This window comes from Balearica regulorum, chromosome 20 (assembly GCF_011004875.1).
Source record: "Balearica regulorum gibbericeps isolate bBalReg1 chromosome 20, bBalReg1.pri, whole genome shotgun sequence".
Lineage (NCBI taxonomy): Eukaryota > Metazoa > Chordata > Aves > Gruiformes > Gruidae > Balearica > Balearica regulorum.
This window is the reverse complement of record NC_046203.1, coordinates 7,441,121-7,457,676: the sequence shown is the minus strand read 5'-3', so window position 1 is coordinate 7,457,676 and position 16,556 is coordinate 7,441,121. Positions and strand designations below refer to the sequence as shown.

Here is a 16,556-nt window from a genome sequence, read left to right as displayed (position 1 = left end):
TGTTTGCTTGCCTTTGTCCCCTCTTCTCCCAAATCATTGTAAAATTAGGAATAACGCCAGTGAATTCTGTAGCTATTCAGTGGACTAAAGCTGGTGCATAGGAGATGAGAAATAAATATAATACTGCTGTTTTCAATAACCAGCCCCTTCAGTTTTAGCTTTTATTCCGTTTACTTTCGCTGTTCCAGATTTAAGGAGATTTCTTTGATCACTCTTGTAAATGAGAGCACCAAGCATTGCTATAGCTACGTACGTAGGTGTTGGTACCACACTTCTCCTGGGGAGGTCTCTGCCCAGCATTGGCAGTCTCCTTTCTTTAGAAGTTTTACTGCAGCCTCTTGGTTGTGTCTGGGGTCGCAGATGTCACCTGTGAATCAAATAGCGTGTCAGCAAGGGTACATGATGGGCACTGGGCCACGCTGTTAAGTGACAAATTTCCTGGATATACGTGCCACGAAGTGCACCACAGAAAAGGGTTAATTCCAACCTCTCCTTTCTTACAAAAGCTTTTTGTCTGCTGTGTGCATTGGCCGGGGAGCAGCTCCCATCAAAGCTTGTCACGTGAACACCGCTGCATAAAACAGGGTGTGGAAAGCCACAGGCTGCTGGGAGGGGACCGGTGCTCAGGCTGCGTAGGTAACATCCATGCTGTACCGTGCACAAGGCAAAGGCAATGTTCCTCGATGGACAAAATGCAAGCGTGGGCACTTTCTGGGTGCTAGAAGCACTCAGGCTGACGTTAAGCCTACCTGAACTTGCTTTCCCCATAACCATGACCCTCGAGCATCACGCAGCCCACGCCTGCGGTGGACCGTGTCCAGCCCGTGGTCTTTAACGGCCCCACGGGAGAGGTGCAAGGTGCTGGGTGTGAGCGTGAAACTTGTTCCCGCAGTCAGCTGTTTACTCCTACAGGTCCTAAAAGCTTCGTTGTGGGTTTTTGCATGAATATACTTGCTCCGGTCTAAATGAGGGCTTTGTGGTCCAGCCTGTTGTTTTTTGTCAAGAGCGCTGGGAACCGCTGCACAAACGTGGCTACGTGACTGCAGGGGAAGGTGACAGGCGCGCAGGGTCGTGGGGCAAAGGCAGCCCAGGTTGAACGGCCTTCCCCATCCCCTCAGAAAACATCTTGTGATTTGTGGGGACAAAGACGGGGACTTCCCATGCTGATGAAATGGAAGAGAATGTTTGGCTGGGTTGTTCTTGGGAGCTCTGTGCTTTGTCTCCCCAGCTCTGTATCAGTCTTTGCCTGTGACAATGACCGAGCCCTTGCTGCTGCCTCCACCTCGTCTCCCTGGCTAATTTGGGTTCCTCCAAAGCCTCTGCAAGGCTGTCACAAGGTCACGTTTGCAACTTGTGGGGCTCTGCGTGAGCCGTGCGGTGGGACAGGCCATAAATCACCGGTAGCTGCGGGGCTGCTGGGCCCTGTTAGCAGCGTGCTCGTGTGGCAGCACGCTCGGTCCGGGATCCCTCCAGAGGGACTGACGCTCAGCAGCCTCCTTGGGCTCCCTGGGAACACCCCAGCCAATGCTTCACCTTCTCTAACCTTTTTAGCATGGCTTTAGACATACAGCCTTTGATGTGACTGCAGCTGTTGGCAGCGTGGAGTCTACCCAGAGGGCAGCGAGCTGCCCACGAGCGCCGTTCCTGCAGGATCTGCCAGCACAGCCCGAGAGCAAACAGGGTTGGGCTGGGGCAGCCCAGTCCAGACATTTGCTAATTCCCAGGAGTGTAGCACCTCTTATCTGCAGAGCTTTCCCACAGCTGAAGGCCGCTTCCTTCCAACACCGCTGTCACGGGTACCCAGGAGGATGGGGCGCACACGCAGTCTGGGAGCGGCACAGACGCACGGTGCGTTAGTGGTGCAGAACACCGATATCGAATCTCCCAGCAGATACAGGAGCTTTTTCAGGCCTGTTCTGGTAGAAAGACGTCTGGAAGGAGTAACTTGTGCAGCCCAACTCTATGGGGAATAAAATCCACCCCAAACAAACCAGGTCAATGCTGCTGGTGGGATGACAGCAACCACTTGCCCCCACCTGTGTCTCCTTTAGGTTGTGCTGGGAGGTGAGCAAGGCACATCTTCGTGCCCCGGTGCGTTAATGAGCTGCCCCTACTTGAGGCTGGTTGATGTCAGTTTGCTACCTTCGCTTTGGTTATTTCTGGCCAAGGGAAAATTAAGCCTTCAGTGGGTGTTTGGTATGTCAATAACTATAATTAAGCTTTTGTGGTTCTCTTGCAAACTCTGGAATCTATAATTTTCAGCACAGTCCCCTCCTAGTATTGCTAGGGGGAGAGGGTGGTCTTTGTTGGACTAAAAAAAAAAAAATAATTAAAAAATAAAGCTATAAAATAAAATGCTGCTTGGAGCCATTTAAAAATATTTTAATTCAATGTTATTTCTCCTTTAAAGGTGGAGGAAAACAGAAAGCTTGGCACTTCTTGCTGTCTTCTAACAACTTTGGGAAAAATTTTACCCAGAAACTAGTTTGTTCCTGTTGTTTAATAATGGCATGTCAGAAAAAAGAAAAAAACGAGCTCAGGATGAAGGGGTGAAGAGTACAGAGAAACTTTATTTTCTTCACAAGGTCCCTTTGCTGACCACATAGGTAGGACAGGCGTGTTCTGCAATACTTACCAAGTGCACTGGTGTTGAGGGGAGGCTCTGTGGACCTGTGGCGTGGTCGGGCTAAATTCCTGGGCTGTCATCCTTGCTTTGCTACTCACTGTTGTTGGGATGGGACAAGTTACTGATAGTCTGATTTTATTTTCTGAGGTGGGGCAATATGCACAAGCTCCTAGAGATGGCTGGGGAATGTGTGAGTGCTCAGGCATCTCTTTTTCAGAATTGCACCTTTATGTGTCTGGGCCTTTCTGTATATCCAGCTGGTGAATCAGGGAAAACTGCGTGGGTGGGTGATGAATTAGGGATCACATTAATAATTGCAAAGTGCTTTTAGGATGCTATGATGAAAGGCACGTTAGGGGCATTAAAGTGGTTTTTGTACTAATGACCTGTTCGTCAAGTGTTTGATGGGGATGGCTGGTTTGGGTGTTTTGTGTGCGTTATTTCGAGGAAGGCAAAGGTGAGAGCCACGTTACCCACATCAAATGATGGCTGAGGCCGCGTTAGCCATTTGACAGTGAGCTGGCAGGTACGCTGCATCAGTGTTACAGAGAAAATCCTGTACCTGCTCCCCGCCTGGGGCATATCCATTGACAAGAATTTTAACAAAGTATGGTTGCTTATTCAAGACTTTGAAGATGTAAAATATTAAACAGTCTCATTTATTCCATTCTGCTGATTAATGCAAGTCTTGCAGTGAGTTTTGGTCTGGCTTGTGTGTGCAATGTGGGATTTGACGGGGAAAAAAGCCACAGAACTGTTCAGAGAAGAGCATCTCACGATACACTGAGCAAAGGAATGAGATTAAAAATTGCCCTTTTTAATCTAAACAAGAAATAGTTTGTTTGCTTATAATAAAGAAGTGCCAGAGAAAAACAATGTAAGAGAGAAAGGCAGGTGTTCAGGTTGGCTAGGAAGGGAGGTGATGCTGATGAAGTATAAATTTCATTTACATATGAAGCGAACGTGGAAGCATGGCAAGTTTGCCAGTGGAAAAGTTTGCTGATGACACACAAATGAGATCTTCCATATGAAGAGGGATTTGACTGTTTTCTGAGAAACTGGAGAGTAAACAGTGTTTCTTCCTTGGTTTTTGGAGTGTAGAACTTGACCTGGAACTCACCCTCATCAGTGACAAGGCTGCTCTTCGATCCCACAGACTTTGGGGGAATGGGAAGCAGGCTTAAAGATGTCTTGATTTGGTCTGTACAATGGCTCCTCTACAGTGATGCCACTGGATGCTGCAAATGAGGGCTTCCCTCCCTTGGCTATGCGTCTGAAATGTATAAGGGCCAAATTCTCTGTGCTATTCCACAAATAAAAAATTCAGCTGAACGCACAGAAACTCATTGCAATTCTATTGCTGTAACTGAGCAGTGGAAATGCAGGATTTTTGCTAACTTTCCTAACATTCACTCCTTCCTTTTTTTTTTTTTTTCCCCCTGAAAACATGGAGAGGTTTCTATTGAGTGTTGGTGATATTTATGTATTTATTTCTGTTTGCAAGTATATACAAATCCGCTCCCAGGTCTCTATATGGTGAATGGGAGATGCCCAGCTGCAGTCAGCAGCACTCTGTCAGTTTATATCGAGAACAAGTTTGGCAGTTTAAATCCTCCTAAACCACATTAGGAAGGCTGATACGCTGCCTGCTGCAGAGCACCTAGTCCAGGAAACGGTTTTCTGGCAGCTTAGTGAAATGCATCCCGGTGACTCTCTCTTCTGTAAAAACTTTTAGGTATCCTTGGGCAAAAGGATTTGGAATTCTTTCTTCTGAAAACAATAATAATAGGAATAGTGACTTCATGATGTAGGATTGAACAACAGATATTTTGATAGGACAATTCTAACTAAAATAAAGGCTTGTTCCATCCTGATTAACAGTGCGGGGACGCCAGTCGTGCTACACACACGATACTCCGGCTGGCTGCCCCGGGGCAGCTCATGCTGGAGGCTCAAGCATTGCAGAGCTGTGTGGGATTTGGTCTGGGTGCATAGTTTGAGGGGATTTGCCTTTAGCAGAGAAGAAACTACCTTCAGCAGACATGTTGATGGGATCAGAGTCCCTGATTGTTGCTTTAGTAAAGGGATTTATGAATCTCAGGGAACAGACTAGCCCAAGAGCCTTAATGCAGGTGGAGGGAGAAGACTAGCAAAGCAGTTTGTCACAGAGGCAAAGAGCAAATTTGTTATTAGTAGATCTTTCCTTTTCAAAGGAACTGTGCACCAGAATGGCTGGAGTTAGCCATGGGCCTATACAAGGAAGAAGTCCTGGTGAAACCAGATCATGTTCTGGAGGCCTGAGAAGTCAAAATGAGTCTTTCTGTTGGTCCTGACAGGCTTTGGACAGGATCTCCATGCTGGGAGAGCTAGAACAATGCTGATTAAATTGTTTATACTGTATCTGACTTGCTGGAACGTTAACAGCTTCTCGCTCAGCAAGTTTGGCCCCATCAGGGCTGAGCCGAGTGCATCCCGAGAGGGTGTTTAGTGGGAATGGAGATGGTCCAGCCCCTGACATACTTGAGCCTTGTGTCCACCAGATCCAGTGATGAGTCTGGCAGCATGCGAGGGCTCCTGAGCTTTTGGTCCTTAACGGAAGGTGCCACTGTGAAGCTGCTTTGATGGACTTTGTGCAGTATGATTGCATTTAAATTACAATAAAATTAAAAAAAAAAATTTTAAAAAATGAAACAAACACCTCCCAAGCTCTGAAAATAAATAAGCAAACAAAGTCCCCTTCCATGAAACCCATTTCAATCACTTCATTTTATTTCCCTCTTCTTTGCGGAGAAGGGGATTTATTTCACCAGTGGGTGTATAAATATTGACTTGATTTTTTTTTGAGTTGGAGGAACAGAGACACAACCAGTTCTCTTATTAGTTCTTACCCAAACGTCAGTAAATACAGTCTTTCTGCAGTGGCTCCAGTTTGGAGAGCTTTACCAAATACTATTGCTATTGAAGTGGAGAGCGAGTGAGAGTGTGCAGATGTGAAGAAGTGTGTTTGCTGGAAGAAAAAAAAAGTCTATTAGCTTTGAAGCAGATTTGTATACTCTCGGTTAACATACTGAGTATGTCAGAAGAGAACTTCTCTGTGAAAATGGGCTGTGTTTCTGCTTTATGTGTTAACAATTCAAGAGAAGTATGAAGAAATCGAGCATTGTTCTGGTCTAAGTGGCACAGATTGCGTTTCAGTCAGTGCCGATAAAGAGCTTGGAATTGTCTACTGTACTCCAGAAGATGTATTTCAATTGCATGTTTAATCAGCGGGTTTTTTTTTTTTAACACGGGACTTTACAGCCAGATAAAACCGAACGATCTCTAACGAACTGTGCATCTGGATGATGGCAGGTTGTGGTGAATATAAAAGCTGGTTGGGAAATAGATTTACACTTTCTCCTGCAGGAGAGGCTGCTGCCAACTGCATAGTAAAGTAATAACAGTTCACTGGCAGCGCTTTATGTCTGAATGTCTTAAACCTCTTTACACATAAGATGATCTATATCACAAGCTTCACTCTAGAGAAAAGAAAATAATGGCACAAAAGCAACGGTTTAAGTTGCTTCAGGTCACCCTGCAGGTCACTGGAATAGTGAAAACCAAAACCGAGTTCTGCTGAGATCTAGGTTAGCGTGTGATCCTTTGGACGCTGCTGCCTCCAGGCAGAGACGAGCCAACTGGTTCAGCTCCAGACATCCAGGACCAAACAGCTGTGAAGAAATGAGGCGACACCTCTTTCTCACTGACCAGCCCGCATCACTTTTCATCGTGTTTAGGTACCTGCTTCCACAGAGCAAACAGCATCTCTTCTCTGAAAAGGATGTAGTGCAACTCAGTAGTTGGTACCTCCAACGCGTGTTGCCTGCAGCTGCTTAGTCATTGTCCAACCTGTTCAAAACAGGTCAGGCTCGCTGCTCCTACCTACATCAGTCCTGCGTTGCAGCGTGTGCAGGGACTCCGGTACAAGCACTGATCCACACCGGCGTCAGCGCTATCGGGACATCCAGAAGGCTGACAGACCACACTGAAAGTGGGCAGTGCTGCCTAAAATTCATAAGCATTGTGCATGTGTGACTTGAATTTTACACACTGGTTTATGCTTCCTGCCGTAGTAATAGGCTGTTGCAGTAGCAACCACAGTGGCAGTTGTTCTTAATATGCAAGAAATTTAGATCACCAAGCACTTTTACGTACTGGTGTAATGTCCGTCTTTGCCACAGGAGAAGGCGCTCTCAGGGTGGTTCTGTTTCATGAAGAAAAGATGTGCTGTTTCTTTAGAGAAAGATCACGTTACCTGCACTCACCCAGGATATAGCACATGTCCTTCTCCACCAACCGAACGCCAGTGGGAAAAGCACCTGCGCTTGCTGATGCGTTACTGCATTTAACTAGCAAACCTCCGGAGTGGAGGAATTACTGCTCCATCGGCAGCAGCCCAGTGGGGATTCTGATTTTTTTTTTTCTTTCCCCCTCCCCATGGTAAAAACGGCAGAACAGCCTGGTCTGATGTTTAGATTGGAGGATGCTACTCAGAGCTGCCGGGTATTGCGAACTGGTTTATTTTCAGGTAGTACCAGTGACTGAACAGATCCTAAAGTAGGGATGGACTGAATCTAGCTTAGGAACAGATGGACAAACAAGGAAAATATAAGGATGATAGCAAAACCAGGCAGCCTTTCTCTGATATCTTAAAGACAGACAGTCAGGATCTAGAGGCCTGCCAAAGCAGGGCAATGGGTAACTCATCATGGCTTACCTGTCAGTTCAACGCTGCTTGCTTCTAACATCTTTTGAACAATTCGCTTTATAGTCATCCTGTAAAACTGTAGTTCTTTAAATATCTGAATAGAAGTGTACGACAGGGTTGTAATCAGCAGACAACATTTCCTTGGGAAGGGTGGGCTTGGACTTGTGTCGCTGCATTGTGTTTCCTTTCATGCCAATGGCAAAAGGTTCCGTTTAATGATTAACAGCCATTCCTACCTCTCGGCCGGCCGGGCAGCCCGGTGTCGTACGGTATAGCTGGAAAGCACAGAAAGATCAGTCTTTGCCAGACATGGCATCCCCGCAGCACCGGTCAAGAGACAAAAGCCTTTAGTGTTCCCAAAAAGAATTTAAAACATTTTACATCAAACGGCTGCAGAAGTTCAAACGTGTCACCGCTCGCCTGTGGCACAGGATGGGATGAGGTTTGTCAGAAAGGCTGTGGAGAGGGGGAAAATAGCACTGGACAGTAACGTGGTTACATGATTTCTGAGCTTTCTGTACATCTCCTGTATAATTAATACCCCCCATAGTGCACTGGGAACAAGAAACATAACCCACAGCAGCTTTGGCATCACAAACTAGGTGTCAAACAGCAGTCACTAAAATCAGAAGTGCTGCCTGTTCTGCTCCTCAGCTGAAACCTCCTGTTCTTGCAGAGAAAACGAATAGGAGCATCGGCTCACTGGGCCCCAGCTGGGCCAGCTCCTGCCTTCATGGAGATCTTGACTCTGCCATGGGTGGAGAGACTTCTTGGTAACCAAATGAAGTTCATCAGCAGGTGTCTACTCATGACCAGGTCCCTACAGGGTAGGGAAGACTTTAGTCCAGGGCTTGGACTAGCGTCAGCCATTCAAATGGAGCTCACGCGTGTGGGAAGTGCTGGTATGGTCATCTTAAATACAGGATCTGAACACAAAGCTTGTGTAGGGATCAGGAAATCCAGTGCACGGATTGAGCACTGCAGCAAAGTGTGGAGCTAGGTGGCCTTCGAAGGGAGCACAAAGGGACAGAAGTGGTTTTGGCGCTGCCCCAACAGCCAGGGATCGGTACCAGACCCCCTGCCTACAGCTCTCCAGGGGCTTCTTGCTGCCAAGGCTGCTGACATTTGCAGCGTAGGTGGGAGGTCAGCCCTCAAGAAGATGTCCCTAGGAGCTGGAGACTGTCACCGCCAGTCCCCCCTGTGCCACCACCTGGATTGCTGTGACTGTGCGTGGGCTGAGGGATGAGTCCCGTTTCTGTGGATGGTTAATCTTCTGTTCCTCCAGGGGTTGCAGGCATGGATCCAGCCCTCCCCAGTAGCCCAGCCCCATATGATACATGTTCCTGGGCCATACGACGTGGCCATATAGCTGTGTCCTCCCATGACTGCAGGGACCGTCACCCCTTCGTGGCCGTGGCACTTCCCACAGGGTGGGTTCCCCTTTCCCTGTGGCTCCAGCAGCTCTGAACCAGGTACCAAGTTTAGATGCTCCCAGTCCGGGCTGGGTGCTGGTTCTCAGCCCAGAGGGGAGTGAAAGGCTCTTTATCTCACCTCTCCTTTACATGTTTGTTTGATCCCTCCCACAAGTTTTTCCAGTGCCTTGGGTTTCTCGCTGCCTGTACCTTCTGCCTGGTCGTGCCGCAGTTTTAAATCTGAATAGAGTATTTATCTAAATATATCCAAATGCATCCCTCTAATTTCTTGTGAGTTCTGGGCGCAGTGAGTGATTCGGGATACTTTTCTGACGTGTGCAAAGGTAAAAATGATTGAACTGTAATTCAGTGCTGCCCTTTAGGCCAAGCCCGGGTTAGTGTCTGGGATTCCTCTGGTCCTTGAAGCCGGGCACTGTGGGTCATGTAGGGCAGCTGTAAAGCTTGTCCTGGCTCCTAGATGCCTTCATGCTTGGTTTTCCAAGAGGAGCAAAGAGACAAAGTTATATTAATAAAGAGCCTTGATGCTTAACCAAGCTAGGGATCCTAAGGAGAGGTGGGTACCGATTCCTCTGGCAACTGGCTAAATACAGATGAATATTTTAAATGCTGTATTTATTCAGGCAGTAATGACATGCTGCTTTTTTGGAGGTGCGTTTTGTCAAAAGCAAGTGTTCTGTTCCTGATGTTGTGTGGTGTGTGGTGGTATTTTCTCCTCCCCTGTACTTTTCTTATTTTGGCTAATTAAACTAGAACAGTCAATTCCAATTGCTTTTTTTTTTTTCCCTTTCGCTGCTGTGCTGATTTACTTCAGTTTATTTAGTGTTTTAAAATGGCTTCTATTTAAATTTGGAAAGGAAGAAAAATAAATCTGCTAAATATATTTCTATTCAGATCATATGTTGTGGCTTTTCTCTTTTTGAAGAATGAGGTCTAATTTTTGAACCTGAATTCGCTTGGCACTAGTCTTGGCTTCGGCAATGTCGGGTTTCCTTTTGTTTTAAACTAATTCCCTTTTTCCTACTGCTGGGCCGCATTTATGTCTCTCTGCTAGCAAAGCTTTTATACGTGTGTTCGCTTTGAAAGTGTTCATCTGAGCAAAGTTTAAGTATATGCAGAATATTTGAGGAAGGGGGTTTTAATTGTGTTTTATGGTGGTCCTTGGTGCAGTGCTGTGGACCTGAAGCATTGCCAGTCCTTGGACTTACCAGCTACTCGTACGCATCCTATTTGCAAAAATGCAGCATATCTTTTTGCTTTCTTCTCTGTCCTTTGCTCTGGGAAGCCAGGGCCTTGTTCTTTTCTGGGTAGCATGAGGTTTTTTGAGGGCAAGGTTACTAAATACTTGATGCTTTTGGAAGAGAGAAAAGGGAGAAAAGAGCGAGAGGATACAAGGTATATTCAACAGCATAGCAATTTCCACGCGCTTCTTCACAAAGTATTTTTTTATTAGATTAAAGCTTTATCTTAAACGCTTAGGCTTGGCTAGAATATGTTCCTTAGTGAGGAATGCATGACTGAGAAACACAGGGGAAAAAAAAGCTGGGGAAAAAATAGCTAAGGAAAATAGAGATTTTATGAGATTTCTGACAAGCTACGTGACTGCCTTTTGTCCCCGAAGTCCCCATCCTCAAAGCCGGTCTGGATGGGTCGTCTGAGCTCCTGGGCCTTCGGAGGGTTTTGCGATAGGTTTGTGCATAGTAGTTTCTTACAAGTACCTGGATGTGTAACTTAGCTGCACTCTTCTGAAAAGATTTTCTTGAGGACAGTGAACTGTGAGGTTGTTAGTTGTCTACTCCAGCTTGTCTCAAATTTTTTGTTATTGTTACTTAAAGCTTCATCTGTTATAGCAAGCAAGGAAGGAAAATGCAGATGTTTCAGAGTCAAGGTATGAATAAAATCTTGTGCCTATAGAAACTGGGAGATGCAAACCCACAGTCCCGGCAAGCAACCACAACTAAGTCAAATATATGTATTAAAGAAAAGTCCTCAGCGTGCATGGTAACAGAAGACGTCATGTATATGGGAGATCTGATTTATGGTGAAACCTTAAATTTTTGGCCACATTCTGAGGTCAGTTTTTTTGAGGAAAAACCTGTATTGCTGAGTCAGGCCAGTGGGTCCTTGAATTTTCTGCTCTGACTGTAACATCATTCCCCTCTAGCTTCAAGTTCAGGCACTCGGTGGGTTGATGTTGATCCCGTTTGTGAGTGCATTCATTTCATGGGGACTGTGTAAATTTAATGCCCATGTCCAGGTTTGAGGTGCTTTATTTCTGCCTGGTCCTTCACCCTATCTCGGGGGATGACGTGGCCCCTACCTTTGTGTAGTGAGACCCTGGGGTGCCTCAGCTTTGAAGCCCAGACCCATGCTGGATGCTCAGCACCACGCAGAACCTGTCCTTTGCCCTCTAGACCTCGCGTCCCAAGCAGCTGCAGCCTGGAGCAGCAGTGACCATGCAGCTCTTCACCCGCAGCCCTCCTCTCCCTCCTCCAGCTTCATCCCTGCTCCGTGCCTTGCTGGTGGGGTGCCCGGGGTGCCGTGCCCCCCCCCCGCCTGCAGAGCAGCGCTGAACCTGCCCCTCGGAGGCTGGATCTCTGCTCATTAGCTGCTGTTTGCTGAAACCGGATACCTGGGGCACCCCAGCCAGCGAGCGGAGTCCCCTGGCTGCAGCTATTTAAAAGGACAAGGGCAGCCTTATAATTTCCACCTCTTTCACATCCATGTCCCTCCCAGCACCCGGTCCCAATCTCTCTTCTCTCCTGGATCCCTGCAGCATCCATGACCCACGAGTGGAGCGACGACCCGAGGGGGACCTGCCCACGCCAGTCCCGGGGAAGGATTATCTGTTGAACTTGGGGGAATCTCCGGCTTGCCAGAAAGCCTTGGCTTGCTCCGGGCCCGTGAGCCTGGCAGGCGCTCGCTGGCTCCCAGCGAAGGAGACACCTTGAGACTGAAGGGGAAGGAGAGAGGGAAGGAGCTTGGGGTTGGTGTTTTGGTGTTTGGGGTTTTTTTTTCCCCCCCTCCTTTTGCTTTTTTTTATTATTATTATTGTACAAGAAGTAGAAATTACCGTAAGCTGCTGGGACAAATGAATGCTAATGAACGCGGGGCTGCGAGGAGACAGTGCACAGCCTCTCGCCTCGCCGCAAAGTGCGTGCCCAAGGCAGAGATGCTGTGCCAGGGGGAAGGGAGCAGGGCCGAGGGGGCACCCGGGGGTGCAGGGAGGAGGTGGGAGCGCTCGGCGTGGTGGGCTGCCCTCACCCGCCCGAGGGAATCCCGTGGAGCTGAGGGGTTTGCTGTGTCTTGGTGCGGACAAGAAGGACCTGCTGGTCACCCTGGGGGGTGCGCAGTGGCTGGGTCACAGCCGGACTTTGCAACAGCTGGAAGCGGAGCGGGCACAGGGATGCAGGGTTTGTCCACACGCAAAAGTCCCCTCTCCTGGCAGAGCTGGCTAAGTGGACTTGGGATCTGATTTACTCTGGACCTTGCATAAGAGAACTCACTCTCTTGTCCCTGCCCTCCTGGGGTCCAGCTTCCATCACACTTGGTGCTGGGAGGAGAGGGGGAGGTCTGGAGATGCCCAGCAGAAGCATGGGGGGGCTTTTCTCCTTCTGCCGGCCTGAGCCCCCTCTCCAGGCTCCCAGCTGCCTCCGCCAAGCACTGAGCCCCCGGGAAAAGCCATGTCAGGTACCTTACACCGCGGGTCCTTTGCCAGCCCGTGGTGAGGTGGTCGAAGCCAGTTTGGGCGGAGGGCTCGCTGCCCCCGGCAGGTGAGTGCGGAGGAGCAGAGATCTCCATCAGCAGCCTCCCTCAGACCAGGGACCTGCGCGTTTCCTCCGCAGAGCCTGGAAAGGGTCTTTTGATTGCTTCTCGGCAGCTCTTCTGGCCAAAAGAGTTTCTTTTTTTAATTATTTATTTACTTTGTATTATGTTTTTTTTTGTAAGTGCTTCGATATTACAGAGGAGGGCAGCAGAGAGAGGCAGCAGGGACATCCTTAAATAATTTTCATTTCTCAAAATCTGCCTTTTCCTCTTCTCTGTACGTCCAGAGGAGAGATCCTTGGGGGGGTGGGAGGCACATCTGCACTGCAAATAAAAATAATAATTACAACCACCAACCAACCAAAAAAAAAAGTAACAGCTAAGAAAAAAACACTTCTAATCAAGGACTTTGGAAATCAGAGATCACAGAAATTGTACTATTAATAAGGAGGAAAAAAAAGAGAGGCGAGAAATCCAGCGACCATGGGCCAGCCTGGCTTCCTAGCGTGTACTTTCTGTTCTCTCTCCTTTTTCCCAAGGTAATTGCAGTCTGCCGAGAGGGAGTTAAATGGGATTAAAAGATCTGTGTAAGCAAAAGGACCCAGAAGAGAAGGAGGAAGGAGTGAGCCGTCCGGGCCAGGGGGTGTCTTTGACACAGCTGAGCCCCTTAGAGAGGCAGAGAGCTGAGCTCCTGGGAAGGATGTACCCACAAACCGGCCTGTCCCCCTTTTTCTGATGGATTGCCGCAAAAATTGCCCGAAAGAGACAATGCACTAAACGTGATGGAGCCGGAATCAGAGCCGGTCTCCAGACTCAGAGCTACAGCAGCAGGCAGGGGGTGAGTACAAAGTCCGACTTCTCCCGGCGCTGGGGAAGGGGCATCCCGGGCGGGGATGGGGGTACCGGGGGAGCCGGGGGATCCCGGGAGGGCTGCGGGAGGGGAGAGCCGGCCCGAGAGGGGAGCTCCGCTCCCGGGTGGCTGGGGATGGGGTGGGGGAAGACATTCCTTCTGCCAGGGGATGATGTGAAAACTCCTGGGCTGGAGAGGAGAATGGGCTGGGAGAAGGGAGGCCACGCTGGAGCGGGAGGGTGGGAATGGGGCTGGGGTGTGCGGAAGGGGGTGAGAGCGGGGGGCTTCGGGCCGGGAAGGGCAGGAGGAGCCCCCCCCTTCCCCCCCCGCCCTTTCATTCCCCCGCACCCGGAGAAAGGAGCTCCCAGCCCGGGAACTGGTCTGGGGGGTGGGTGCCGATGTTGCACCCACGCGAGATGCAGGAACGGGCAATTCCACCTCCTCGCTCCCTCTCCACACCTCCATCCTTCCCGGACACGGGCAGGGGGGCAGGTTCCCCAGCTCCTCCGCGGAGCAGGGGGCAAATGCTGCTCCCTGCCCCTGTCCCGCGGGGACGTGGGGGCACGAGTACCTGGAGATCGTCGCAGTCCTCCGGAAAGTGGGAGAGCCATGGGAAGGGCTGGGGCACGGCCGGAGAGGCAGGCGGGTGCCTGGTGGCATGTTCTTCATGTGTTCAGTATACACACACACGCACAAACACTTCTATCTATGTATATATAAAAAATTACAGTGCACGCCCTGCTCGTTGTCTTTCTCACACAGCTGGGGCCGGCTTTTCCTATTTTCATTGTTAAATTGGTGGTTGTGGTTGTTGTTATTATTTTCCTGGGGACTAGCAAAGGGTTAATCCCTCTGGTTGCGCTGTCGGATGTAATGATGATTTACCGACACTCCCTTGGAAAGACTGGGATTCTTCTGCCTGGCAGTTTGAAAAAGTTGTGTACAGGATCCCTCTGCTTCTGCCGGGATCGGCTGGGCTGTGAGATGGGGTGAAAGGGTGGAAAACGGGGCAAGGGGATTTGGGGGTACCCACACACCCCCACCCACCCCCCCCGAGGGTCACCCCGTTCCCGGCGGCTGCGCCATTAGCGCGGCGCTGGAGTCTGGACGTGGATGAATGTGCAGTTTCCTTTGTAGGCTCGGTGCACGCTGGTCTGTGTGTAAAGTTACGTGGGGAGATCAGAACTGCTCCTAGGGGCTGCAGCCGGCTCTCCTTGAGAAGTTTGGTGTGCGTTTATATACTCACAAGGACTGAATTTCAGTGCTTCAGGGTTGGGGTTTTTTTCTGCCCAGACGTGGCTGTGGCATGTCTGGAGATGCAGGTAACCGCAGCGTCTCCCGCTTGTACCTTTTTCGTGTTGGGCATGGTCTGGAGTGAACAGCCTGCCTGAGATCGTGTGAGGGTGGCTGGCTGTCAAAAATGGAGAAGTCAAAAGGGGAGCAGGGAGATAAAGATTCCTTTGAAAGACCGGGAGCAGAGCGAGGGGAAGGGCCCCGATGCTGGGGAGATACTTGGCAGGAGGCACGGTCATTTCACAGAGCACCGACTTGTGAGCAGGATGGAGAAGTTGACCACAATCATGCTGCAGATGAGGGCAGGGAGATTCTGCTGAGTCCTAGGGTGAGTTAGACTCTGCTGAGGCCGGGGTTAGGAAACAGGGACCCAGGAGAAGGCAGCATGGCTGCCTGCTTGCCGGAGGTCTCTATCTGTTCTTGCATCTCAGTGTCCCAGGCTAGCACCGTGCACGGCTGCACGGGGTTCGCCTGTTGCTGTGCCATGGGAAATCTGCACTTTGGTCTTTTCTGGTGACTCTGAATATGTGCACCTTTTGTTCCCAGGATCTCCTCTGGGTTAAATGCCTCACCAGTGTGCTGCTGATCCGTTCCCTCCTCAGCAGAGGTCGCTTGCTACCCTTTGCATTATATCCCGATGGGCTCTTTGGTGCTGGGTTTTGATTTGCTTGGCAGAGTTGAGTGCTGTGCATCCTACCATTCCCACAGCTGGATGTTCCTGTTGAGGCGGTTAGTCATGGAGAGGGTCTTCTGAGCCCAGAGTGGCTTGTGCCTGGGCTCGCCAGGCCACCCTTATGCTGCCGAGCCTTCCTCGGGGTGGGTGAGGGTTGTGCTGCCTGAAGGTGGTTCGTAATGGGAACCTTCTAGTGGGTTCCCACGTGGCACTGGGGGTCCCGCCTGTCCCAGCACTCCTGCAGCATCCTCCGGAGCTGGGCTGGTGGCTGAGGAGCTGCCAAACGTGTGAGAGACCCATGGATGGAAGTGAGAGGGTTGGCTCACCAGGGAAGGAGAAGCAGTTGCAGAGTATGCTGAAGCCTTGTCCTGGCTCGAGCAGCCAAAGCTTGTAAAACCAGGAGAACACAAAGTTTTATGGGCTCTGCAAGCTTAAAATGCTCCTCTTGATCATTTCTGTTGATGCATTTTTAGTGAGCACAGGCTCAATAAGCCACAGAAGCAGCTTTTGCACTTAGCTATGCATTGAGAGCGTGTCCAGACCATAGCACTTGTGCTATTTAGCTGTGCTTGTGCCACCTTGGCACCTTCCAGCTCCAGCATCACGTGCTGGCCATGGAGGAGGTTTGCCTGATTCTCCTGGAGGCCTCCGCTGGGTGTGTGCTTGCTGTCACAGCCCTGGGTTGTTGGCATAAGGCTGGTCTGGGGCTGCCTGGCCTATGTGCTGGATGAGAAAGCTGCACACCCATGGTGGCACCTGGCACCACCCAGGTGGGTCAGCCCCTAGGACAGGCTGGAGGAAGGCACGGCTCTTGTTTTAAGAGGAAAAGTCCATTGCGTGCAAGCCAGGCAGGTGGTCTGGGGACACATTATGGCACTGCTGGGCAAATTCAGCAATGGGAGCAACAGGCAGGCAAATGGTATGTGGGTGCTGGGTGCCTTGGGGTAGAGAGGCAGCAATTACACAGCCTCCTGTCCCAGGAGGGAAGGGCCAGGGTTACAAGCTGAGGTCCAGTGTCCAGGTCCCCCCTCTCCTGCTGCCTCGATGTGCCTCTCTGAGCAGATCCTTTTAATAAAGCTCCAACTTCATCCCCTTTCTGCAATGGGTTGAGGGGATAAAATCTGCCCTACTTGAAAACAGTGTTTATGGAAGTTAGATTATTGACCAAGAGT

The 16,556-nt window shown here is 49.8% G+C and overlaps 1 protein-coding gene and 1 long non-coding RNA gene across 5 annotated transcripts in view; one reads left to right on the top strand and one right to left on the bottom strand.

Annotated features, from left to right (window-relative positions):
* Positions 1-4,398: 4,398 nt before the first annotated feature.
* Positions 4,399-14,887, bottom strand: LOC142604618 (uncharacterized). 2 transcript variants are annotated; one of them, XR_012838467.1, is made up of 4 exons: positions 13,984-14,887; positions 12,498-12,892; positions 7,383-9,274; positions 4,400-6,437 (listed from the first exon to the last, which is right to left on the bottom strand). It is a non-coding gene; the product is annotated as an uncharacterized LOC142604618 (long non-coding RNA). The 2 variants fall into 2 exon arrangements; XR_012838466.1 differs by having other exon boundaries at positions 4,399-9,274; positions 13,984-14,853.
* The window catches only part of COL27A1 (collagen type XXVII alpha 1 chain), a 162,479-nt gene continuing 157,403 nt past the window's right edge, over positions 11,481-16,556 (top strand). The window contains exons 1-2 of one of the 3 annotated variants that reach the window (XR_012838465.1): positions 11,481-11,956; positions 13,108-13,406. Coding sequence is in view for 2 of the 3 variants with exons in the window: in XM_075772219.1 (XP_075628334.1) it covers positions 13,351-13,406 (56 nt within the window). In the remaining variant the exon portion in view is untranslated. Of the gene's footprint in view, positions 11,957-12,858; positions 13,407-16,556 lie in introns of those variants that run through there. The other 2 variants (XM_075772219.1, XM_075772221.1) reach the window with 2 other exon arrangements.